The sequence below is a fragment of the Felis catus genome, chromosome A2, assembly GCF_018350175.1.
Source record: "Felis catus isolate Fca126 chromosome A2, F.catus_Fca126_mat1.0, whole genome shotgun sequence".
Taxonomy (NCBI): domain Eukaryota; kingdom Metazoa; phylum Chordata; class Mammalia; order Carnivora; family Felidae; genus Felis; species Felis catus.
The window spans coordinates 386,137-410,261 of NC_058369.1; the positions used below are offsets into that span (position 1 = coordinate 386,137).

A 24,125-nucleotide genomic window follows, 5' to 3' on the forward strand; every position below is an offset into this window, starting at 1 on the left:
GCGGGAGCAGCTCAGGGCCTGCAGCGGGGAGGCTAGAGGGAGGCAGGGAAAAAGGAGAGAGACCTGCCCATCGCCCACAGGTGCCCGGCCTGCTGCCCCGTGCAGGGACCTTGGTGACTGGCATACACTAGGTGCTCGATAAATGCTGACAGAGCAAGAGAGTCACCGGGCACGGGAGCCCAGGGGAGGAGAGCACCCTTGGCAGGGACAGGACACCTGTGACCTGGCAGGACATTTATTGGGCCTGCTGACGTCAGAACCATGCGGACGCACGGGCAGGAACAGGGAGGACGCTGAGGCAGGTGTCATGGGCAGTACCCACCCAGACACTGGACAAGTTCACGGGGCACGTTCTAAAGAACAGAGACCCCGGGCCACCCTGGACCCTTCGAGCCAGAACCTGGGGCCTCCGGAGGGGCCGCTGGGGGTCCAGGGAGGGCAGCACGTGAGGCCGTGAGACCCACAGGTCTGTCTCGGTGGCTGCCTGGGGCACGTGGACAGGGGGCCGGCCCTCCTCCTGGAACCACCACTAGGCTCCGAGGGACAGAAAGCAGTCCCGGCTGGGCCGACAGGCACCAACTCGCGGCTTCAGGCCGCGTCCACCCCTGCCCCGTCCGTTGACGGGACACGACCTTGGCCGATAAAGCCCGGAAGGCCGTGCTTCAAGGATGCCCGTTTCTTGATGTACCCGATGAAGGTCGGGGGTGTGTGGAACGTTCTGTCGCCGAGAGGGCCTAGGGGCCCCCCGGTCAGGGGTAGCTGAGGGGCACCCGCCGCCAGAGCCCCCCGCACAGGCAGTTCTTGATCCAGCGCTGTTCCCACTGCTTGACGGCCGTAGTCTTATTGGGTGACCTGAGCATGGTGACGCAGCCACACCTGGGGGCAGAGCCGGCAGGGTGAGGCGCAGGGGTGGGGGGGTGGGGGGCCTGCCCTCCGCCCTGCCACTGGGCCTCTGCACGTGCTGCACCCCCACCGCCAGAGCACCGTTCCCGGAGCCGCCCGACACCGAGCTGGCTCCGCCACACCTCTGCGTCCCGGCTCAGCCCCGTGAGTGGCCACGGGTGTGGGGTTTGTGAGTCCCGGCCTGGCCGCTCCCCGGCAGCGTGACCCTGAGCGCCAGAACCTGCTCCCGGTCCCGGGGTTGTGTGGCGGCAAGTGGGGCTGCGTCTGCAAAGCGCCGGCCTTCGTTTCCGCACCCGCCGGGTGACGGAGAGCTCCCCCGGGGCAGGCTCGGGCTGCGGGCACAGCTCGCCACCGATGCCCCAGGAGAGGGTGCTCAGGAACCCCCAAGGCGGCCGCGGCCCTCGCTGGGAGGCGCTCCCACGACCCGTGTTCACAGGCAGGGAGACAGGCTCGTGGCGGGAAGCCACCGGCCCCGGGACAGGGCTGAGGGCGGGTCCGCGCGGCGGGCGCTCACCGGGTACAGGCCTTGCACTCCTCCGTGGGGTAGGCTCCCAGGTGCAGCCTTCGCAGGTGGTCGATCTTGGGCTGGCCCGGCGCCCTGGCGGACGAGAGGGGACACGTGAGGCACGCACACACCAGACACAGGTCATCTCTGACGCGTGCCCTCTGCCCGCACACTCAACGGCGCCGGAAAGCTCTGGAAGCCACCGAGACCCGCGGGGAGGGGCCGAGAACTGCGTTTGAATGTTTCCAAAACAACGCATTTTAAATCTCCTCTTCTCTTAAAGTTTTTCCCGAAACCCAAACCCAAATGAGTCAGGCGGTCCCTCCCACGGCAACACAAGAAGGAAGCTGCCAGAAGGGGGCGGGCTCAATGCCCGAAGCATCACACCCAAAGGGGGCCCCCGGGTTCTGACTTTCCTCCTTTGGCTCATCTGCGATTTCTGAAATTTCCACCCAAAGTAATGGACCTCGCAGAGGATTCGCGGGTCTCTCTTCACCACGTGACCGTCCAAAACGGGGAAGCACCTTGTGCGACCTGGGGTCAGTGACCACACCTTTCTCGCCTGAAAAGTGGGGACAAACCCCTGCCCCGTGGTGCTGCTGCGCAGCGAGGGCTCACACGGGAGTCTACACTAGGGTGACTGCCCCCTTACGGGGGCAGAGGCCGCAGACCGGGTCCTCAAGGTCAAGCACACGGCACTCCACGCAGGGGTGACACGCCAGGCGGAGGGCAGGACACGGCCGAGCGCAAAGACGGAGAAAGGCGGCGGGGGAGTCGGGGACGAGCGGGGCGTCTCTCGGGGACAGCGTTCAGGCGGAGCCCCGAAGGCGGCACCAGCAGGGCGCACGCGGAGGGGGCGAGGCGGAGCCGGGCACACACCTGCTGAGGCCGTCGGGCTGCACGGTGGCGCAGGCAGGCAGGGCGGGGGCCTTGCCGAACTGCAGGCGCAGCGGCTGCTTGGGCTGCAGGCGGCTGACGAGGCCGTCGCTGACGGGCAGCCAGTCCAGGCTGGGAATGAGCAGCTGGCTGGGCAGCAGGCAGCACTCGTCGACGAGCGCCTCGTCCGGCTCACTCGTGGGGCCCTCGTCACGGCCTGCGGGGAGGGGACCGTGGGGGCGTCGCGCTGGGCGGCCCTGCCCGGAGCGCTGCCTGCCGGGGGCGGGGCACCGAGGCCTCCTTGGAGCTCGGAGCAGCGGTCCCGGGCTCAGGCCCCAGCTCTACCCTGACCTCCCGAGCGTCAGGACCCACTTATTCGTTTAACAAGTACACAGGGAGCGCTGGGTGTCCTTCCGAGAACAGGGCCTGCCGCAAACACGCGACCCGGTGACACAAGACAAGCAAACGGGCGCAGACGTTTAGCGAGCACCTGTGCTGGGCACTGGGGACCACGACCGTTTAAGCTGGGGGAGCCTGTATTTGGGGAGTGGGGCGTCTCAGCCAGGACTCGTATTTTGATGGGGGACGAGAGCCGAGGGCTGGCGTCTTACAGCAGATCCAGAGCTTGGTGAGCAGGCGGAAGAGCAGGGACATGCTGTCTTGGGTGTCTGAGGTGGCCGTGTACACGGGCAGGCAGCTGGGCTTTAGCAGGCCCCAGATCCGGATGACGACCATCAGCTCCCGCAGCATGCCCAGCGAGGTGCCGTCCCGCAGGAAGCTGTGTCCCGGCCGCAGCGGGGAGCCCTGTGGGGGAGGCACCCGGGCCACAGGCCTAAGCGCGTGCAGCATCCTAGGACCCCGGTGTGCGGGGAGATGGGCCGGCTTCCCTCGCACAGGCCGGGGGAGCCCCGGGCACCGGCCCCCGGCTTTTCTGACGCGCAAGGGACGGACGGCCCCGGCTCCTGGACGCCACGCAGTGCCAGCAGGGGACGGGAAGCGGTCCCCCCTGGCAGGTGATGCGTGCGGGGGTGGGGACGCAGCCCGCTGGCTCTGGCAGCAGCGCAGCCGGGACCATGGAGGCGGCCTGGGGGGAGGCGCCGCACCTGGTTGGGCAGACTGGCCAGCAAGTAGAGCACGAAGTCGCCCACCCACTGCAGGAGCTGCTGGAGCGCCTGCAGCGTGTTCATGTCCAGGACGAACTCTTCCGTCTTGAGGTTGATCATGACCTTGTCGATGTCTGGGAGGAGACGGGAGGTCAGGCGCCCCCCGGCCTCACGGTGCACGCACCCGGGGGCCGCGCCGACGCCCGGCAGCACCCACTGCGAGAGCCGGGCCCTGGGTCAGAGCGGCTCCTCTCCGGCCCCGGCCCCGCCCCCCCCCCCCCCCCCCCCCCCCCCCCCCCCCCCGCCTGGCCCGACCGATGCTCCCCTGGGGCGAGCCCGGTGAGGGCCGGGGCAGCACCCACCGGCATCCGTGATCTTGGCGCAGACCTCGGTCAGCCGGTCGCCGGGGCTCTTGTCGGGCGTGTTGAGGAAGTGTGGGCGCAGGAGGGACTTGAGCGTGGAGCTGACGGCCACGAGGAAGAGCTTGGCGTGGTAGTCGCACACGCGGGCCACCGTGCAGGGCGACAGCTTGCACAGCGAGGCCTTCATGGCCAGGATCCGGGTGGACAGGACCTGGGCGGGCAGGTGGCGTGAGCGGGCGGCCCCCGAGGGGCCCTCCCCCGTGGGGCGGGGCGGCAAGTGTGAGGGGCGGGGCAAGGCGGCAAGTGCGAGGGGCGGGGCAAGGCGGCAAGTGCGAGGGGCGGGGCGAGGGGCGGGGCGCCCTCCCCCCCCCCCCCTCCCCGCCTCCAAAGAGGCCCTCCACCTGCTGCAGGGCCGCGTTCTGGCGCGTGTACTCCTCGTGCAGCCTCTCCACCAGGCTCTGCACCATGGCGGGCTGCACGTGCAGGAGGGTGTCCCACCAGTCGTAGCCGGTCACCATGCAGTACTCCAGCAGGAAGAGCAAGTGCCGCAGGGCCAGGCTCACGTCCAGCGCGTGGCCCATGGAGGGCGAGATGCGGAGCATGCTCAGCTGCAGGGGAGGGCGGGGTGGGGAGCGCTGCGGGACCCCGCACCCCCTCCCCGGGCCGTCCCGCCTGCCAGGGGGTGGGGAGGCCGCACGCGCTGTGTCTGCGCTGCGGCGGCACCTCCGAGGCCCCACCACACCCGCACGGGGCTTCTCGGGGACCGGCCTGTCACCAGGCTGCGTGGCCGGCGCGGATCCACTCGAGGGCCGCGGGGGTCTCCGCAGAGACACAGACCCTGTTCTCCGGAAGCGGAACGCCTCACGCCAGGCCGGGCCCGTCTCCTGGAGACCCCAAGGGCGGAGCAAAGGAGCAAGGGATTCGCTCACGAGTCAGGAGTCGCAACGTGAATGCAGAAGCCGGTTTCCCAGTCAGCACGGGAGGCGGGGGGGGGGGATGGGCGGGCACGGCCACAGGGTGAGCGCACACAGCTCGCCCCTTCCTCCAGGCCCCCTTCCTCCAGGCCGAGGCCAAGTCCCCTCCGGGAACAAGGACACCCGCTGAGCACCCACTACGCTTACTCGCTTCACCGCGCTTGATTCCAGAAATCCTACCTGAACAGCAACCACCCCAACGGCTCCTGCTGAGCACCTACTAGGCGCCACGGACCACGCCGGAGCTTTGATTAGACCTCAGAGGCGACGGCCTCGGGCCGGCGAGCAGCAGGGAGGCGGCTCTGAAGCTTACCTTCCCGTGGTTGTCGATGCCGACCAGGGCCAGAGACGTCCAGGAGAGCTGCATGGCCTTGAAGTGGACGGCGGGGCCGGTGGTCCGCGGGCGCTTGATGGCCGGCTCGTCCGCGGAGCGCGGGGCCGCAGAACTGTAGAAGACGGCCATGCTCTGCAGCGACAGCCGGTGCACGATGTGGACGCTGCCGTCGTGAAAGGCCAGGGCCAGCCCTATAGGCCAGAGCACAGGCGGCTCAGCCGCGTGGGGGCCCGCCCAGCTCCCCACGGTGGGAAGGGACCGCCCAGGGGAGAGGCGTGGCCCCAGGCCGCCCACAGCCCACCAGCCGTCCCCCACAGCCAGCCGCTTTCCCCGCATCCTTTGCCAACAGCCCCAGGTTCGGGCTACGCCCCACCTCCTCCCCGAGGTGTGGCTGATGGGAGCAAATGGGTTCCTTCCAGGGAGACGGTGGGAAGGGACGGTGAATGCAAAGGTCCCGGGGCCCAGGAGCACACAGGGGCCTCGAGGGGAGGATGGGGGGTGGGGAGGCCTAACCCCCACGACCAGTGGGCGGCAGGGTTAGGGCTCACGTTGAGTCCTGACTCACTTGAGGTCAGGGACACCTGCAACTGAGCCCAGGACCGACACCTGAGGCGCCATAACAGAGCGCTGCCTACCTAAAAAGTCCGCCCCAAGTTCCCAACCTCTTCCTTATTGGTCACTAACAGCCCTTTATGCACGCAGTGTTCCGTTAGCCAGTCTCACGGCCCGGGAGCGTGTGGGATCCCGGAAGCGGGGCCACCTGGCGGACAGGGGCGGGCCCCATGGCCCTAAGACTTGAGCCCCGGGCTCAGAGCCCACCGCCCCCAGGGGCTCGCGCCAGCTGTACCGAGGCCGGGGTAGAACTGGGTGTCGCTGGCCACCTTCAGGTCAGTGTTGGTGAGCGAGATGGGCAGCTTAGGCAGCGCCACGGCAGACACGCGGTCCAGGTCGTTGGTGGCCGACAGGATCCGCCACTTGAGAATCATGGGCTGTTTGTCACCAACTGAAAAGGGGGCCGGGGGAACGGGAAAACAACAACAGAATGAGAAATGCCACACGGCGGACCCCCGCCGGGGACGCCAGGCACGGCCGCCCCAGCACCCCCGTCTCCGGCCCTGCGCTGGGAACCCGGCCCCGCTCCGCCCTCGAAGCACTCCATAGCCCAGGCAGCGGAACGGTCCACGGCAGGCACGTGACACACGTGGGCCACCAGTCCTGCCCCGGGACCTCGCCCGACCAGGAGGCCACAGGCAGTGGGAGGGAGGCCGCCGTGACCCTGGCTGAAGCCGGAGCAGAGAAGCGGGGTGCACCCCACTCCCGGCCACCACAAGCCCTGGCGACACAGCCAGCTCGCAGTGCGTCTTCTCGTGACAGGACAGGTCCGGGGCGAAGCCCAGCTCGGCCCGCCTGCTAAGGCTTGAGCTGGACGGTCGAGGGGCCACAGATCCGCGCCCCCTGCACCCACACCCCCCAGCAACAGGCAGAGTGGCTTCCGGGAGTCCCGGCGTGGCTAGAGGGCGCAAGAGGAGACACAGGGTGGATTTGCCGGGACGTGCCTGGGCAGGCAAGCCCGCGGGGACACGTGGCCACGGGGGGCGATCAGCACGGCCCACGCTGCCGGAAGGTGACGGCAGGCACACAAACCAGGTAGGAGCGGCGGAGGCGGTGCCCCCCCCCCCCCCCGCCCCGAGCCGCGCGGGGCCACGGCTGTGAGCCAAGTCGAGCTGGTTGTTACACGGCACAACCAACCGTCAAACAGCGTCTCCCAGCCGCCCACCTGTCTCGAGCGCTCGGCTCTGAACGGCTTGTCACAGCTCATAAACCTGCCGCAGACCCGAGCCCCCCAGGGGAAACTGAGGCCCAGGGGGCACTGAGACTGCCCGAGGCCAGAGTGCAATTTCGCATCTAACAAGGATGACGTCCAGACAGCACCCGCGGGCCGGTGGTCACACCGAGCACTGCACAAATGCTACGCGATGGCTGTGGCCAGGCTGGCCCTGGGGCTGGTCACCCACTGCACTGGGGCATAGGGACCGTGCAGACCTGTGTGGCCCTGCCCGCCACACACGGTCATGCCGGCCGCCAGCTACGAGCTCACTCGGGACGCGGGGTCCGGGGAAGGTGCTCATGCTAACCACTGGGCCCCTGCAGCGGGCAGCTTCTGTAACCACCCCGTGGCCCCCGTGGGGGGGCAGGAGCCGCGGGGCCTCTTGACGTGGCTTCATCGGTAGTTCCCGCTTAGCACCCTCCCGAGCAGACAACCGCTCCAGGGTCCATTAGCGCTAATCAGCAGAGAGCCCTGCTCTCATCAGCTGCAAATGCTATTTGTGGGCCCCGGGGGGCCTTCATCCCCTCTGAGCTCCAGCGGTGAAAATCAAGTGGCTTTTCCGACTTCGCAGTCATTAAAGGCTGGGCCAGCACGTCCCGAGCTCTGTCGGGGAGCGGGCACGGTCTTCAGGGAGGCTGGCACCATCTGGAGCCACCGGGGGCTCCACATTGAGTGCAGGGACAGGGGAGGGGGAGGTGAGCCATTGGGTCCGTCCTGGGGAAACTCCGTCACCCCCTCTGGGTCTGTTTCCTCACCGTAAACCAGGGTTTCTGGAGGGTTCTGTTTTTAGGATTAGGTGCCCTCTGTGGCCCAGGGGACTGTGTGTACCCCCAGCCCTGCCGCACCGCCTGCTTGCTCCCCTTTGCTCAGCCCGCTCTAGCTCCTGCCTCATGCCCCAGGACCTTTGCACCACAGCTCCCTCAAGCAGGCACATGCTCCCCGCAGGAGGTGTGAGAGTGAGGCAGTCAGGCGACCCGCCTGTGGGATGACCGGGTAGGACCTCGCCTCTCTGAGCCCCGGGTCAGGTGGCTGTCTGGGACAGGAGCGAAGAGGCTGCGTCGGCAGGGGTGAAGAGGGTGGGGCAGGCTGACACGGCCTGGCTGCTCGGAGCAGCTCCCTCACGCTGCCCCGGGAACGGGGAGACTCACCCACAGGCGAGATCTGCTGGAAGACGTTGTTCACGGGAAGCCCCTCCTTCCGCAGAGACCAACATTCCACGATGCTGCTCGTCTGGCTGGACGCACACAGGAGCACCTGCGGAGGCGGCCGCTGGTCCGGAGTGTGGAGCCGGAATGGCAGATTTCCCCCAGGGGAGAGCAAGGGGGAAGCTTCACGAAGCCGGGGCCTTACACTGGAACCCGGGGTGACCGCTGGACAACTGCCCCAGAGACGTCCCCGTCCTGGTCCCGGGACCCGCAGGCTGTGGGGCCCGGCGTCCTCACGAGGTCCCCACGAGGGTGGGGCAAAGGGTCAGAGGCAGAGAGCCGGGTGGACCCCACGCTGCTGGCCGTGAGGATGAGGAGGGGCCGCGAACCCAGGACGGGGCGCCTCGGGAAGCCAGAAGAGGGGGACACAGGGCTCCCTGGGGCCCCGGGGGGGGGTGTTAGCCCCACGTCCGACCCCGGACCCCAGAACTCGCGGGGAGGAGCGTGCGGCCAGGGGAGCGGGCCCGGGGCCGGACTCACCTGCTCTGACATGTCACGGGCCAGGAACTTGAGGTGGGTGATGGCGGGGAACTTGTCCTTGCGGTTGAGGTCGGTGGTGCAGCGCATGAACAGCGAGGGCAGGATCTCGGTGTCGATGCGGCACTTCTCGCTGACCACGCTCACACACACCTTGTAGAACTGCACGGGGGAGGCGCTGCTGCCGTCCGCGGTGGCCACCACGATGTTGCCGCCGCCCGTGAAGGCGATGTCCGCCAGGGCCACGCGGCCACGCAGCCGGCACAGACTCTCCGTTGACGTCAGCACCTGCCCGCTGGGCTTGAGCAGGGACACGGTGACCAGGCCGCTGACCGTCACTGCGATCCAGCCCTCCATTGGCTTGCCGCCGAATAGCGTGAGGGACGGCGAGAATTTGACGCGGGAGAACTTCTCGCCAAAGCTGGAGGCGCCCGACTGTGGGGGGAGAAGGGAGCACGGGGTCTGCTTACTGCCGATGCTGGACCCAGCTGAGGACGTCAGCAACAGATGGCCTGCCCAGACTTTAGGGGTCTGCCCTTTGTGACCTGACAACCCCCCCTTGGGGTGTAGAAAGAGGAATTCTGGGGTGCACTGGATTCTGAGAACAGCTGTCAGTTAAATGAACAGTTCACTGAGGATACCAGCCACCAGCTGAATGGAAGGTTCATTAAGGACAGCAGCCATCAGTTAAATGGGGGCTCACAGAAAACACAGGTGCTGACAGCCTGATCGAAGGCATGAATCGGGCGAGTTGGGCCGGGACTACAAAAACCAAAGGGTGCTGGTGGCGGGAGAGGAGGAGCCAGATGGCGGGGGGACAGGCAGGGTGCACGGTCTCACCTACTGCAATGGCATCGGCTTGCTCGGGTGAACACCCACCTTTTCCACGTGCAATGCCAGCTTCACCCCATTGTGCAGCCAGGACAGCGCCACGATGGGGTCCCCCTCCACCAAGCTGCCCACAGAGCTCTCCCAGCTGTTGGCCAGGTGGTCGGCCATGCTCCAGCACTTGATCTGCCCGTCGGCATCAGCCGACAGGAGCCGGGAGCCTGTGGACCACAAACCCACACTGCAAACCCTCAGGGTGCACAGGGGCAGCGATTCCAGTGTGTTCAGGGCCTGGGAGGGGCAAGCTGGTGGAGGCTGAGCAGGGGAGTGGCATAAGGTGTGTTCGCGGGGACGTGACAATTTTAACAGATTGAGGGTTCAAGTCCCAGCTGTGAAGTCTGGGGACGTGACCAGGAAGAGACAGAGTGTGTTACCCTGAGATTCAGGATCGAGGGAGAGCATCGCTGTCCCCCTCAGTCATGCAGAACCACCCGTGCCCAGGCCGGGCCTCACCTGACTGGTCCCACTCCAGGCAGGTGATGGCCTCGCTGTGCTCTGAGTTGACGGAGTGCACATCCCAGGGGTGTTCCGTATCCAGGATGTGGATCATGCGGGTGAGGTCTGCGGGGACAGCACACAGCACAGCAGCGGTAACAACCAGGAAGCTACGACAACCCCGGGAGGGGTCAAGGATGAATCCAGCGACCATGCCACCCACGGGGGAGTCAGGGGCATCTGCTGCTGACCACACAGACAGCCTCCACACAGGTGCTATGGAGGAAGAGGCTTCTGTGTTCCCTTGGAAACCGAAGCAGGCCTGAACCTGGCCACTAGCGTCACGGTGTTTTTATAAGAGACACAGAAAATAGAACAGGGAGAAAATGATCCCCAAAGGCTAACGATGGGCATCTCTCCACGGTCTCTTCCCCTTTAAATTTCTCTGCTTTTCTGTTTTTTTCCTAATACATATTACCCAGACAGTAAAGGGAAAACAGCCCCCAACTAAGTACCTTAGACGTTTTCAAATGCAAGACAGTAACATGGACGGTCTGGAAGCCTTAGTGGACCCCGCTCCCCTTGCCCCATTTCATCCCTCGGGGGCGATTCCAGCACCAGGTATGGGGAGCACAGCATCTGGCCTCTGCACACCTGCGAGCCTGGCGTCCTCACTACCCCGTTATGGATGAGAAAACCCTGAGAGGGCCCACATGGGTGAGGGGCAGCTCCCAGGCAGGCCTGGAGACCCAAAGTTCCCCCACAGGGACACACAGGAGCGGGGCTGGGGTCAAGGAGGCACACACCCTGGTCGTCATTTCGAAGGTCGGTGGTGAAGGCAATGAGGTTACGGCAGGACCAGGCACAGGCCAGAGGCACCGACGGACAGTGGGTACTCTTGGGCCATCTCTCCCACTCGCAGACGTAAGCCAGATCCATTGTGCCCACAGGCCACAGGTCACACCCCGAGGACAGTCACCAGCTCCTGGGGCTGGGGGGGGGGGCGGCGGAGACTGGCTCATCAGTGACATTCACTGAGTGCCTGCAGGATGCCGAGCTCCACACTGGACACCCGGTTCCCACAGGGAATGAAAGGAACCCAACCGATTCTCTACGATTCCCTGCCCTTGGGTCTCATGTGCTGTGTGATTGAAGCTGAATTTTAAACAGGGGGACGGGGAGGTCTCATCAGGGAGACAACATCAAAGCAGAGGTGTGAGGGAGCGAGACACACGATGTCTGGGGGAAGGTGGAGGGGACAGCAAACGCAAAGGCCCAGAGGTCGGACGGAGCCTGGGGTGTTCAAGGAGTGGCCAAGCAGCCCAGGCAGCTAGAGCAGATGAGTGAAGGGAAAGGGGGCCAGAGGTGATGAGGGTGGGTGGTGGGGACGCTGGAGGCCTTCACCCTAGTGGGGTGGGGGGGGAGCCCGGGGAGGGCGATGAACTGTTTACATTTGCGCAGGACCCCTCGGGCGGGCTGGAGTGCACCACCAGGGGTGGGGCGGAGGGGAGTGCACTGGTCCCCGTAGGCAGCAATAAAGGCAGTGGGAAGCGCATGCAGAGGTCGGGCCTGGGTCCATCCTGGGGGAAGAGCTAGGAGACCCCATCCAGCGGAGGCAGAAAGTCGTGCCCGAGGCGGGACTTGCTGAGCCCAACAATGACAACGCTCTACGCGCAGGCACCGATTACAGGTTACTCCTTCTTTCACAGAAGTGCCATCAGCTCCCTTTCTCTGAGTCATGACCCCCAGGTCCCGCTACGTCTTCGAGCCCAGACCAGGGACACCAAGGCCCCTCCCACAAGCCCCCCGCAAGTCTTTAAATTCTGCCCTCAAAGCCCCAGACCCCATCCCCTACAATCTTTCCTTTCCAGAATCCCCTCCCAGTTTACCCCTTGAGCCCCGAGCCCGGCCTAAGCTCTCAGACTCCACCCCAGGGACCCCAAACCCTTCACCTGCCAGGTGTTCACGGGGCCCTCCTGGTCCCACCGCCAAATCCCCCATTATCCTCGAGCCTCACCCCCAGCCCGGGCCAGACCCCCAGTTAGTCCCCGGCTCCACGCAAGTTTCTGCCACAACCCCCAGACCCCGCCCAGCGACCCCCGCCAGCCGCGCGCCCGGCGCCCTCTGACCCCGCAGGCCCCGCCCCGGGCCCACGGGTCCCCGCCTCCTCCGGGCTGCGTTCCCACCCTCCCCGGCCGCGGGCGCCGAGCGGACGCTGGCTGTCCCCTGCGGGCCCCGCAGCCCCGCGCTCACCAGGCCGGCCCAGGCGCCAAGCCGAGCAGGCGGCCGCGGCCCCGAGTCTCTCTAGCTCCCCGGTTCCGGCGCCGCCATCTTCCCCGGGACCAACGAGTCGCCCGCGCAGCGCGGCCGCTTCCCGGAGGCTTCTGGGACGGCGGCGACTCCGCCCCTCTTCCGGGATATTTGCATATGGGACTTTACAGCGTCCCAGCAGCCACCTGAGTTATATTTGGTGGAACAATGAACCACTTTTTCAGTTTCAGTGAGTGATCGCATTTGATCGCACTATATGTTGTAGGAATATAGGAGAAAGATGGATCGCTGACTCCTTTTAAAAGAATTCACCCTTTGTGTAAAGACATTTTCTTTGGGCACTATAAATATCCTTCGGGTGGACCCTTGGTTCGTGCTCGCTTCGGCAGCACATATACTAAAATTGGAACGATACAGAGAAGATTAGCATGGCCCCTGCGCAAGGATGACACGCAAATTCGTGAAGCGTTCCATATTTTGCTGCTCTACTCTGGACTCTCCCGAGCGGGGAAACTGAGGCTCCACAGGTGAAGCGACTCTCCCTTTGGAGGCCCTTCCCCGGTTTTTAGGTCCTCCCGCGGGCTGCAGGGGAGGGCAGGAGGCTTCGGGCCGGGGCACCCCGCGGGCAGGGGGAAAGGGTCCTCGTGCAAGTGGCTGCACCCTCTGGGACCCCGGGCCTCCGGCGCCCATGCCAGCCACGTGGACTTCCGCGATTTAGTGTCTGTCCTTAAAACTCTTAGGATGCCTGTTAAACGGGCCCCCGCACACCCAAGCGCCCAGACCTGGCCCGAGAGAAGGAACCAGGCTCCGTGCAGAAACACAAAGGCCTAGCTGGAGCATCCCGGGGCTCATGTATAAAAACCCCACAACGATGGGGGTGCCTCAGAGAGACCCAAGGCTGCGAGGGCCAAACCTGGACCGTGACCAGGATAAATAATACCGGATGGCCCATCGAACTAGAAAGTAAATCTTCATGTGTCCCCAATGGTTGCATAAGTGAACGCCTGGGGGAGAAGAGACAAATGTCCCTGCAGCATTCTCAATAATTAACATAGATCTTCTGTCCTCAGGGAGGTGGTTCCCAGCCCCCAGTCCTCTGTGTGGGGGGCACGCAGTAACGCCTTCCGGCCAGGATAGTGTGGCGGGGAAGGAGCTTCCCAGTGTGGAGCCCCACCAGCACTCCCAGCCGGGAGACCAGGGTCAATGTCAGCAGTGAGGAGCCTCGTGGGCAGCGGGGCCCCCAATGTGATGGCACCAGCGAGACACTTCCCTCAGCGTCTGAACCCCCCGCTGGGTTCATCCTGCAGGACACTGGGCCAATCCCGGACACACACAGGGAGGCCACGTGAAGACGCAGGCAGGGGCTGGAATGAGGTGGCCACAGGCCAAGGAATGCCAGGGACCCCCAGAAGCTCGGAAGAGGCAAGAAGGCCCCTCCCCTGCAGCTTCACAGCCCTGCCACAGGTTGGGTTTCGACTCCGGCTTCCAGGACTGGGAGACAAGAAATTCCTGTGGTTCTAAGCCACAGCTGGGGTACTTTGTCCTGGCCACCCCAGGACGATCACACAAGTGACTTTTTGGACGGTGGGCAGCTGGGAAATGGTGGAGCTGGGGTTGGAACGTGGGCACCTGGGAAGGGCACGAGCCAGGCGGCAGAACCAGCGGCCTCTCCCTATACACCTCCTCAGTGTAAGGCTTCATCCCCAGGCCTTCGGCCCTCAGCGACTGAGACTCCACACATCCTGAGCACCTCTGTGCACCTGCCCCCCCCCCAGCCATACCCCCAAGGAAAGCCCCACAGCTGGAGACCAGAGACCAGAGCACCAGAAATTTATTGAACTCTCCACTTTTCCCAAAGCACAACTAGACACACACACACACACACACACACACACACACACACACACGGGAGGGGTCCCCCAGCCCTGCTCTTGTGGGACATGCCAGGGTGGCCAGTGAGAGGTCAGCCCAAGGCAACGGGCCAGAGCTAGGCTAGGGGAAGGGCAAAGGGACACGGACAGGGGAATGGGGCAGTCCTAGGGCAGAGGCTTCTGGCTGGAAGTCCTGATCCCGCAGGATGAAGGGAGGAGGTGTGTAGAGCAAATGGGGCCCCAAGAGCCACCAAAAGCCACCCGTGGAGGACAAACATGTTCCAAAAGGGTGGCAAGACCAGCCTTTAAGATGCAGCCCCTGTCCTAGGGCGTGGGGCACACGCGCAGGCGCACACGACAGAACACACCTGGAAAAAGGGGCGGAGCCCCAGGCCCCCCCTCCCCCACATCCAAGCCAAAAGCTGGGGGATGGGGGAGGATCAAACAGGGACTGGAACAAAGTCCCCCGATTTATCAGTTGGGGCAAGTTTTTGGTTTTTCTTCCCAAAAGGGAAATTTAAAAATCTACAACAAATCATGCCAAATTCATTAAAAGTGATAAAAACCCAGCCTGTCGCTCCTTGCTTAAGTTTCAGACGGGGCCGAAAAAGCTGAACGAAGAAGGAACACGGAAGTGACCAGGCCGGGTCTCCTCGCTCAAACTCAAGTCCCGGAGCGGGGAGCTGCAAGGCCAGGACAGTCCGGTGTGGGGGGCCAGGGCCTCGCGTTTATCTGGGAGAGGCGGGCTGGGAAGGAGTCAGAGGGATAACCCCCCCCCCCAGGGGTAGAGCACGTCTGCAGGGACAAATCCTCCAAATAATAAAGATACTTTAGCGAATGGCACGGGAGGCCTGGGGGAAGGGAGGCTGGGGGCGGGGGAGGGGGAGGGGGGCGGCCATCAGCTGCGCTGCTCCAGATACGCGGACAGGAGCAGCCCCGGTGGCAGGAAGTCCAGGTGGCGGTTGCTGACTTTCATCTGCCTCTTGCCCTCCAGGTCGGCACCTGTAAGGGGCAGGGGGCGCAACGATGAGGGCAGCATGGGGGAAGGGCACACGAGGTCACCGCCTCCATCCCTGCCCTCACGGGGGGGGGGGGGGGCGGGGGGGGGGCTGCTTCCGCCATCAGGGCTCGAGTGGCCCAACCCCCACCCGCCCCACCTCCCTTCACTCCCGAACCTGAACCAGCCATGCACACCCGAGCTCATTCCATCTCCCCTCCTCCCATCTTGCCAGGGCCCCTGCTCCTCCGTGTCCGGGCCGTGGCCCAACTCCTGCGGGGAAGCACCCCCAGCCCAGCCCCTCGGTCCCGAGTCTGTGGGAACAAAGGGAAGGGAGCGTGGGAGGGGCCGTCCCTGAGTTGCCATGGAAACCGTCACCTCAGCAACTCCGGGCAGGAGGCTGAGCAGAGGAGCAAGGAGGGGGCGCACCCAGAGGCAGTGAGGACTCTCCCTGGGGCACTGTGTCCTGAGAACACCCCCGTGGTAAAAGCGGAGACACAGGCCCCAGGAGGGGGACTCGCCGAAGTCACCTGGGTGGCACAGTGGAGGGGGGCTGCAGGGGAAGCTGCAGCTAAACAACCTTGCACCCGGCATGGAGCCAGACGCACAGGGAGCTTCCAAAGAACTCGAAATCGCGCAAGAGCCTTTGCTCATGCTGCCGCTCCTCGTCCAGAAGCACCACCCCCCCAGTACCCAGGCCCTCTGTGACTCGGGCCTTGGTGTCCCCAGGGTGCATCAGCCAGGTGGGGCCCCGTGGGTCGGCAGCACTTACTGGCTGAGATGAGGTCCATGTACTGACAGATGGCGTGAAGCAGGAGTCTCTCGAAACTGGAGAGGAACGGAAGGTAAGCGGTGGAGAGCCAGAGCCAGTCCCTGGAGGGGCACATTGGGCTCATCCCCACCCTGTCACCTGTTGTCCAGCATGGCCGTGTACACGGCCTGGGGAGACACAGAGAAAAACCTCAGCAGCCTCTCCTCCCAGGTCTCCAGAGTTTCCTGCAGGGGAAACAGGTCTAGGGGTGAGGCCAACTATGAGGCTGGGGCCAAGCTGTCTATGCCCCATGCCCAGGGGAGCCTCTGGAGCCCAAAGCCCTGGGTTCAAACGTGGCTTCTGACCTGCTATATGAAGCTACATAACCCTTTCCGAAGATACCAGGCACTGAGATATCCCCATGCTTCTGAACCCCTGTGCCCTCCTCCTGGTGAACTCCTACACATCCCGCAGTACCCACTGTCATTGCCCCTGCCCCTCCCACCCTCATGGAAAGCTCAATCCCGGCCCAGTTCCTGCACTCTGATCACACTGGCCTGTGTACTGCCTTGTCTCCAATACCACCTGCACTGGGTAACGGACTACCCCTGACACCACCACCAATTGAGAAAGTGAGGGAAAAAAGGTAATTAAAAAAAAACAGGCAGGTGGAAAAAGATGAGGCCTGGCCTGGTATTCACCATGGGGATGCGGCTCCGCTTGAGGACAGTTCTCAGACGCCGGCTGATGCGCTGGAAGCACTCACGGGGTGTGTAGGCTGGGTCCTCTGCAAGAGTTCTGGGCTTGGGGCAGCGTCTAGAGCAAGCCCCTGGCCCGCCCCACACACCGGCTCCTCCACACCTGTCCCTGGGCACCGCCCACACACTAGGCTCCTCCCCTCCCCGGGCAACGCCCCCCCACAGGGCTCCTCCCCACGTCTCCCGCAAGCACTGCCCACTCGCTGGGTCCCTCCCCACTCCCCCCCAGGCACCGCCCACACGTGGCATCCCTCCCCTTGTCCCTGGGCACCGCCCACACGCCAGGCCCCTCCCCACCTCTGCCCGGGCACCACCCACACACTGGCTCCTCCCCTCCTCTCCCCCGGGCCCCGCCCCCACACATGGCTCCTCCCCTCCTCTCCCCCCCCCCCCCCAGCACCGCCCACACACTGGCTCCTCTCCTCCTCTCCCCCGGGCCCCGCCCACACATTGGCTCCTCCCTGTCCCTGGCCCGCCCACACACCAGGCCCCGCCCCACCTCTGCCCGGGCACCACCCACACACTGGCTCCTCCCCTCCCCGGGCAACGCCCCCCCACAGGGCTCCTCCCCACGTCTCCCCCAAGCACTGCCCACTCGCTGGGTCCCTCCCCACTCCCCCCCAGGCACCGCCCACACGTGGCATCCCTCCCCTTCTCCCTGGGCCCCGCCCACACGCCAGGCCCCTCCCCACCTCTGCCCGGGCACCACCCACACACTGGCTCCCCCCCTCCTCCCCAGGCCCCGCCCACACATTGGCTCCTCCCTGTCCCTGGCCCGCCCACACACCAGGCCCCTCCCCACCTCTGCCCGAGCACCACCCACACACTGGCTCCTCCCCTCCTCTGCCCCGAGCACCGCCCACACACCTGGCTCCTCCCCGTCCCTGGCCCGCCCACACAGGATCAGCTAGGCGTACACCCTCCGTACCTCTGGTCCCCCCAACCTCCCGTCCAGGCCCGCACCTCTCCTTCGATCCTCCCCGCGGCCGGGCCCCCTCCTCCGTGCCTTGCTCTTGCCCTCATCCTCCAGGTAGCGGAGAACCCGTTCCTGCTCCTCCCCAGAGCGGTTCATGAAGTCATTCCAGACCTAGAAGAGAGGCGCGCTGGACCCAGGCGTCCTCAGCCCCAGGTTCTCCATATGGCCAATGCACACAGAGGGCCACAAAGTGTGCGGAAATACACGTGCGGGACACGTTTGCCCGCTAAGGGTACCCGCAGACCGCTCCTCCGGCAGGGATTGGTATGGACCAAATGTGCCCTCGGTGGAGTCCTTCATTCCCAATGAGGGGCAGATGAATCGGGAGTGCCGGAAACTTCTGGGGTACGTGGGAGTTCTGGCTTTGTCTGGGGATCCCCAGGGAAACAGAGAGGGTGGGCATAGAGGAACCAGAGGGGCATGGGTGCAGATGGGTGCTCCTGACCGAGGGACCAGCATAGGCCGCGTGCGGCAGCGGAAGCGAGAACAGAGAGGAGGCCCGCGTGGCCGGAGCAGAGGGAGGCAGTGACCAGGGCACGGGGGCCCCACCTCCATGTAGGTCTCATTGCTGCAGGCCTCTGCGAAGATGCCGGGTGCTGCGGGGGGGGCCAGGTCCCCATCGTCCAGACCAGCTGTGCCCCCGTCTGTCTCCAGCAGCGTTAGGAGGTACTGGGCTAGATGGAAACAGATGGTCTCTGGGCTGGGGGGTGGCATTTGGGGCCCCCCAGTCTCCTTAGAAACCCAAGGACCGTGTTTCCTCCCCTGGCCTCTGTATGTAGGGCCTTTACACTCTGGCTCACACTGGTCTCCCCACCCCCGTGCTCCACCCGTCTTTCCCAGAAGGCGCAGAAACCATCTAGCCTCCACCTCCAGAACTCCTCCTTCTCCCGGGCTCGTTGAACTCCTATACATCTTTCAAAACCTGAGCTCCAACGCCCAGAGCTCCTTATAGCCCACCGCCAGCATTGCCAGCTCAGGGTCAGACTCAGGGTAAAAGCACCAGGTGATACCAACAGACACACAGTTCTCATCTGGGCCCCAGGAACCCCCCGGAGGTGCCCCCAGCCCCCGCTCACTGTTCTCTAGACGCTGAAGGCTCTTCCGCCCCTTGGCCTTGGGCACGAGGTCTGAGTTCCGCACGGCCTGGTTGATGAAGTGTTGCTTCCGCTTGGATGCTGACAGCCTCTTCACCTGGGAGCCAGCTAGAGCGGGCAGGCAGCCCGGAAGGGGCCTGTGGGCCGGGGTTGGGGTGGGGAGGCAGGCCTCAGGGCCAACACAGGCCAGGACCCCCACCATGGCCACTGCCGCTTGGTTTCCCTCAGCAACGGGAGCCCTAGACCCTTAAAATTCCCGTTTGTTTCGTGGTCACATCCCCCAGGAGGCCCGTACAGTCGTGATGACAGATTAGTAAACTGGGGTTCGGAGAGGAGCAGACACTGGCCTGCATTCACACCTCGGGTGGGTGGCCAAGAAAAGTTCCCAGGCTTCCGGATCTTCCGCAAGCCAGTGGGACCCAGAGTCTCCAGGTTTGAACACTGCCCTCCTCTTGGAGTTTCTCAAGAGGCCTTATTTTTTTTTTTTTTTTGAGATTTTTTAAAAGGTTATTTATTTAAGCAATCTCTGTACCCAATGTGGGGCTCCCAGCCGGGCACCCCATCAAAAGACTTGATTTAATGGAGCAACCCCCATGCCAGCAGCAGAGACACCGAGAAACATCCCCCCGGAAGCTGAAGGTGACGGCCAAGTCTATCTGCCTTCTGTCCCTGGAGTCCGCCCGAAATGTGCCCCCCTCGGAACTAATCTGCTGTCCTCCAAGCAAATGGCATTAATGTGTAGATGAATTAGCCGCATGGCCAGGCGTCCCACTGGGGACCCACGGGCCAGCTGCAGACACGACACGGGGCCGGGACGGAGCACTGGATGGAAGCATCCTGGCAAGTTCCGGGCTTCCAGGTCAGCCCCTGATGACCCTCAGACCACAGGGGGGATGGTCCCCACTGGGCCACAAAACCCTCACACTGCAGGGGCAGTGGTGGATCCTGACCCTCAGAGGGTCTGGGCGCCAGGATGGCCCCTTCCGTGTCCTAACTCCCTCTCCCTCTGTCTGCTCCAGCCACAGGGTCTCCTCACCGCCCCTCCAGCAATGCCACACGCCGTCCCACCCGCCGGCCTGTACCCCTGCCCGGTGCACGCTCCCCCTGCGTCTGAATGGCTCACTCCTTTGAACATCTCCTTTGGCTCTGTTCTAACCTGTCAGGGAGACCCCGACCCCTTTATGTAATATGTCACTGCTTTGTTTTCCTGATCACCGTAGACTGCCAGCCTCGTCCACCAAAGTCCCCACGCAGACACTCACCCACCAAGCCTGGCACCCAGCAGGTGGTCCGAAAACCGACTGCCGCATCGGTTCTCAAAAAAATCCCACAATTCCAAGACTGAGTAGGACTCCGAGTCCAAAATGCCCCCCAAACTTTCTGGTACCCAAAGTTCCCAGGACACAAATTAAAAACAGAAGTGTGGCCTCTTCCTTCCAAGCCACCAGTAGGCTCTAGAAAACCGTGAAACTCCAGGACTGTGGCAGAGACCTTGTAGGGGTTAGGAATGAAGCGAGTGCTCCGTGGGGTCTATACATATGTAAAGCGTCCCCAGCCTTAAGCATCTGCCCTCTGTAGAATGGCCATTACATCCTGATCAAAAAGCAAACAGGCTGATGAGACTCAGCAGGGCATGAGGTCACAGTGGAGCAGGTAAGCAGCACGGGCTCCCCGGGTAACAGTTTCTGCCAAAATCCATGCTGCTGTCTGACGAATAAACTCACACACGCACTAGTGCCCATCAACAGGAGCACACGGCAGAGGTACGGTTCGGGTCCTGGAATCTCAGCCCCGAGTTCAAATCCTAGCTAGGATGCTTCACGGTGGAACCGGGAGCCTCAGCTCACTCTCTGCCAAGTTAGGACAAGAATGGCCTCTGTGTGGGGCGCCTGGGTGGCTCGGTTGGTTAAGCGTCTGACTCTTGATCTCAGCTCAGGCCCTGATCTCTGGGTTATGAGTTCAAGCCCTGTGTTGGGGCTTACATTAAAAAAAAAAAAAAATAACAAACGGCCTCTGTGAGTCTGAAAGGGGACACTCAGGGCCACAAGGCACCAGGGCAGACATCAACCCAGCTGCAACTTGCTTGGTTTCCTCCTGTCATGGGGAGCTCACCCCCTCTGCCACGCTGTTGTGAATACTCATTTTCACCATCACTATCATGCAGGAGGCTGGTGATACTATGTTGAGGCCCATTAAATTAGCAACTGAGACACAAAGTCATCATCTCAAGATCCCACAGTCGCGAGGAAGGCGGCCGGCCGGCACGGGGAGAGGTAAATCAAGTCAGCACAGAGCCAGTGACTGTGAGGCTGGATCCAAACTGAGGGCTGCCTCCCTGAGGCCCACCCCAAGCCCCAGTTCACCGTAGCTCTCCCCGGGCTCCAATGCCTATGTCTCCACCTTGGCAGCTGGACAGCGTCCAGAACGCCAGCCTGGTGGGGCTGATAACAGAGTCCGCATCCGGCGCGGGGGGTGGTTATCAGGAGATGTCAGAGCAGGGCTGAGTCCTCAGGACCTGGGGCTCGGAGAAATGGGGCTTCCCCATTACCTCTTGAGAGTGGCAGAGCCAGGATTTGAACCTGGTCGGAACAGCAACACCCCCTTGAACCATTCAGCCTCCTGCTTCCCTCTGGGCCCCTCAGACCACCCCCCACACCTGGTTGAGACCCAACGGGGCCCTCCCTTGCTCCACCACCATGCATGGCTCCCCAGAACCCTGAGGGCAAGGCCCAGCTCCATCTTGACCTGGCATCAGAAGCCCTGCCCTGCCCTGCACCGGGACCACAGGGGCCTGTGTCCGGCCCCATAGGCTTCTGGAGGGCTCGCCACCCTCTCGTGGGCCTCCTGCGCTGAGCCGAGCACTGGAAATCGAGTCCCACCACCAACTCAAGCTTGCTGACCTCAACCAAATTCCAGCAGGAGACAAGAAACGTGTGGCCTCCAGGGCCAACGACCGGGCCTGGTCCCCACTCGAGGAAGAGAGGACAGCAGAAGCGGGCAGGACAGAGATGGTAACCCACGAGTGCCCAGCAAATCGGATCTGTAACGAAGGCTGACGGGAGAGGGACGTGTGGCAGCACAAAGGTTGTGTAAAAACACACCCACACATCAAAAATCAGTGCCTCACCCCATCCTCTGCTTCCTTCACCGTGCCCCAAAGCCCCCAGGAACAGTCTACCTCAGGGCCTTTGCTCAGCCTTCTGCCGGAAGTACCTTTCTTGGCACAGTCTGCCGTCGGCTCAAATGCCACCTCCTGGGAGAAGCCGCCGTGCTCCTGGACAGCCCGACCAGCCCCATTACCCCGCCTCACTTGTTGCTGCCCAGAACCAGCTGGTCTACTCATCTATTTACTATTTAACCCTCCTTTCCCGAACTACACGCTTGCAGACTGGATGGGGTCGGCCCCGCCCCTGCTGTGGCCCCGGGCACCTGCCCACAGAGACCGCTTCACGGATGGGGAAACCGGCAACGCAGGCGGGGTGCCTTAGGCTTCCTGGACCTGACAGGCCTCAGGAAATGTCCGTGTCCTCAAGGTGCCTGTCCAGTGAGGGTGGACAGGCCCCAGGTAGAAACAGCTGCTAAGTCAGCTTGGGTCTGGGGAGAACAGCCTCCTTTGTCTCCCCCAGTTCTGTTCCCCGCGGGTTCTGAAAGGGGGCCTCTCGCCACCTGCTCTGTTGGGCTCCAGGGTACCTTCTCTGGCACCGGTCCCCCTCCCCCAGGAACAAGCAAGAGAGGAACCTACTTCCCGAAGCAGGAAACCAAGGGGGGAGGGCTCCGAGCGGAGGTGACTCAGGCTGGGGCGGGGCCCCGCGGCCCCCAGCAGCGGCCACACCCCGGGGGACACGGGGTGCCGCGGTGGCACCCACCTGGCAAGTTAATACCCGCTCTGGGTGCTTAAGGCCCCTTCAAAGAAGGGAAGTCCCACGTCTGTGGGGACCCACGTGGCCTCCGGGCAGGTACCGGGCGGAAATCGTAACAGCACAGCGGCAAGGAAACAGAATGAGACGCTTGGGACAACACAGAATGCGCGCGTCCTTTTGCGGGGCACCTCTGAGCGCAGGGTCCCTGACACCCCCCACCTCGTCCCAGGCACTGCGAGAAGAGGCCGCTGGTCTATCTCGTTGTACAGATGGAGAAACTGAGGCACAGAAGCTGGAGTGACCGGCACACGGACGGACGACGAGGCAGCCGATTCCTCGCTCCCCGCCCCCCACCCCCCCAGGACCAGGGGGCGACAGCGCGGTTTGGGGCATAAACACCCCGCTTCCGCGGAAGTGTGCCCGGCCCCTCTGGGGTCCTACCTGCAGCGGCGGCCCCGCCCCCTCCCGCTCCCGCTGACCCGGTGTTGAAGCACCCCCGCCCCCCCGTTAAGTACTCAGACACGAACAAAGAGCCCTGTGTCCTCGGGGGGTGGGGGCTGGAAAACCCCATGGGGCGCGCACAGGACTGGCTGTGGGGTGCAGACCCCGCGTGGGGGGACAGCGGCTCGTGCGTTAGCGCCCGCAACACCAAAACGGACTCGGGGGACGCGGCGCGCAGCGACACCACCTCGCCACCTCACCCGAGCGGGCGGCCAGGCGCACGACACCCCCAAAGCGAGACAATACGCGGGCGCGGGGCTGAGGGGGCACTTCTGGGCCCCGGGGGCACGCCGACGCACGAACCGGGTGCCTCCCCCCGCGCAGCAGACGCGCGGGCCGGTCGGGGGTGGGATCCCCCCGGGGGACGACAAAGCCCCCTCCTCCCACCCCCACCACGGTCCGGGGCACCCCCAAGGAAAAGGGGCGGGGCGGGCCTGGGGCTGCAGCCGGACCCGAGGGGAGAGGGGAGAGGGGAGAGGGGAGAGCGGAGAGGGGAGAGGGGAGAGGGGAGAGGGGAGAGGGGAGAGGGGAGAGGGGAGAGGGGAGGGGCCCCGGAGTCCTGGAGGGCGTGCCCCGCCCGCCCTGCCGCGCTCACAGCGTCCGCCGCCCGCCGGGGGCGCTTCCCACCGCCGCCGCCTCCGAGCCGCCCTCCGGGTTCTCCAGCGCGACCATGGCCCGGACGCTGCTGCCGCCGCCGCCGCCGCCCGGCAGGGCCTTCTCGGGCCGAGCAGGAAGTGACGGGCGCCCAGAGGCGGGCCGGGGCGGGGCCTGGAGGCTGGACGCGCGGGGCGGGGACCGAGGCCGCAGGGCCAGCCAGATCCCGGGGCACACACGGGGAGACCGAGGCGGCGGGTAGCGAGATCCCCGCCCCCGAAGCCTGGAGGCCGGTGGGCGGGGCACCCAGCCTCCAGGGGCTGGTCGGGGAAACCGAGGCCTGGGGAGCTAGGAAAGAGGGGGGCATCCATTTCAGAGGCAGGAGACAGATGAAATGACCCAAGCCGCGCCCCCACCCCGGCCCCCAGCCCCGAGTCCACCAGACTCTCCCAGTCCTGTTTCAGTGCGGCCCCTGGAGCCCTGACTCCTTTACTCATCTCTGAAAATAGACGTTAAAAGGAGGGGAGGGGGGCGCCTAGGTGGCTCAGTCGATTAAGCTCTG

The 24,125-nt window shown here is 64.5% G+C and overlaps 2 protein-coding genes, 1 long non-coding RNA gene and 1 other non-coding gene across 5 annotated transcripts; 2 read left to right on the plus strand and 2 right to left on the minus strand.

Moving 5' to 3' along the window:
- Positions 1-219: 219 nt before the first annotated feature.
- On the minus strand, positions 220-12,278 carry MED16 (mediator complex subunit 16). Of its 2 annotated transcripts, none has more exons than XM_023242498.2 (15): positions 12,144-12,278; positions 10,697-10,881; positions 9,909-10,016; positions 9,447-9,616; positions 8,571-9,002; positions 8,034-8,139; positions 5,905-6,060; positions 5,037-5,248; positions 4,151-4,357; positions 3,750-3,960; positions 3,388-3,521; positions 2,896-3,088; positions 2,288-2,501; positions 1,418-1,501; positions 220-876 (listed from the first exon to the last, which is right to left on the minus strand). In XM_023242498.2, the coding sequence occupies exons 2-15, from the start codon at positions 10,827-10,829 to the stop codon at positions 750-752; spliced, it is 2,487 nt and encodes an 828-aa protein (XP_023098266.1). In that variant the 5' UTR covers positions 10,830-10,881; positions 12,144-12,278; the 3' UTR covers positions 220-749. The 2 variants fall into 2 exon arrangements, with proteins under 2 accessions (XP_023098266.1, XP_023098271.1); XM_023242503.2 differs by lacking the exon at positions 12,144-12,278 and adding an exon at positions 11,908-11,981.
- On the plus strand, positions 12,256-14,618 carry LOC123381471. Its single transcript, XR_006588482.1, has 2 exons — positions 12,256-12,688; positions 13,232-14,618. It is a non-coding gene; the product is annotated as an uncharacterized LOC123381471 (long non-coding RNA).
- On the plus strand, positions 12,535-12,641 carry LOC111559688. Its single transcript, XR_002740796.1, has one exon. It is a non-coding gene; the product is annotated as a U6 spliceosomal RNA (small nuclear RNA).
- Positions 13,975-23,722, minus strand: R3HDM4 (R3H domain containing 4). Its single transcript, XM_023242652.2, has 8 exons — positions 23,565-23,722; positions 18,591-18,745; positions 18,064-18,188; positions 17,502-17,625; positions 16,482-16,567; positions 15,940-16,025; positions 15,802-15,857; positions 13,975-15,034 (listed from the first exon to the last, which is right to left on the minus strand). Exons 1-8 carry the CDS (start codon positions 23,639-23,641, stop codon positions 14,931-14,933), a joined length of 813 nt encoding a protein of 270 aa, XP_023098420.1. The 5' UTR covers positions 23,642-23,722; the 3' UTR covers positions 13,975-14,930.
- Positions 23,723-24,125: the final 403 nt, after the last annotated feature.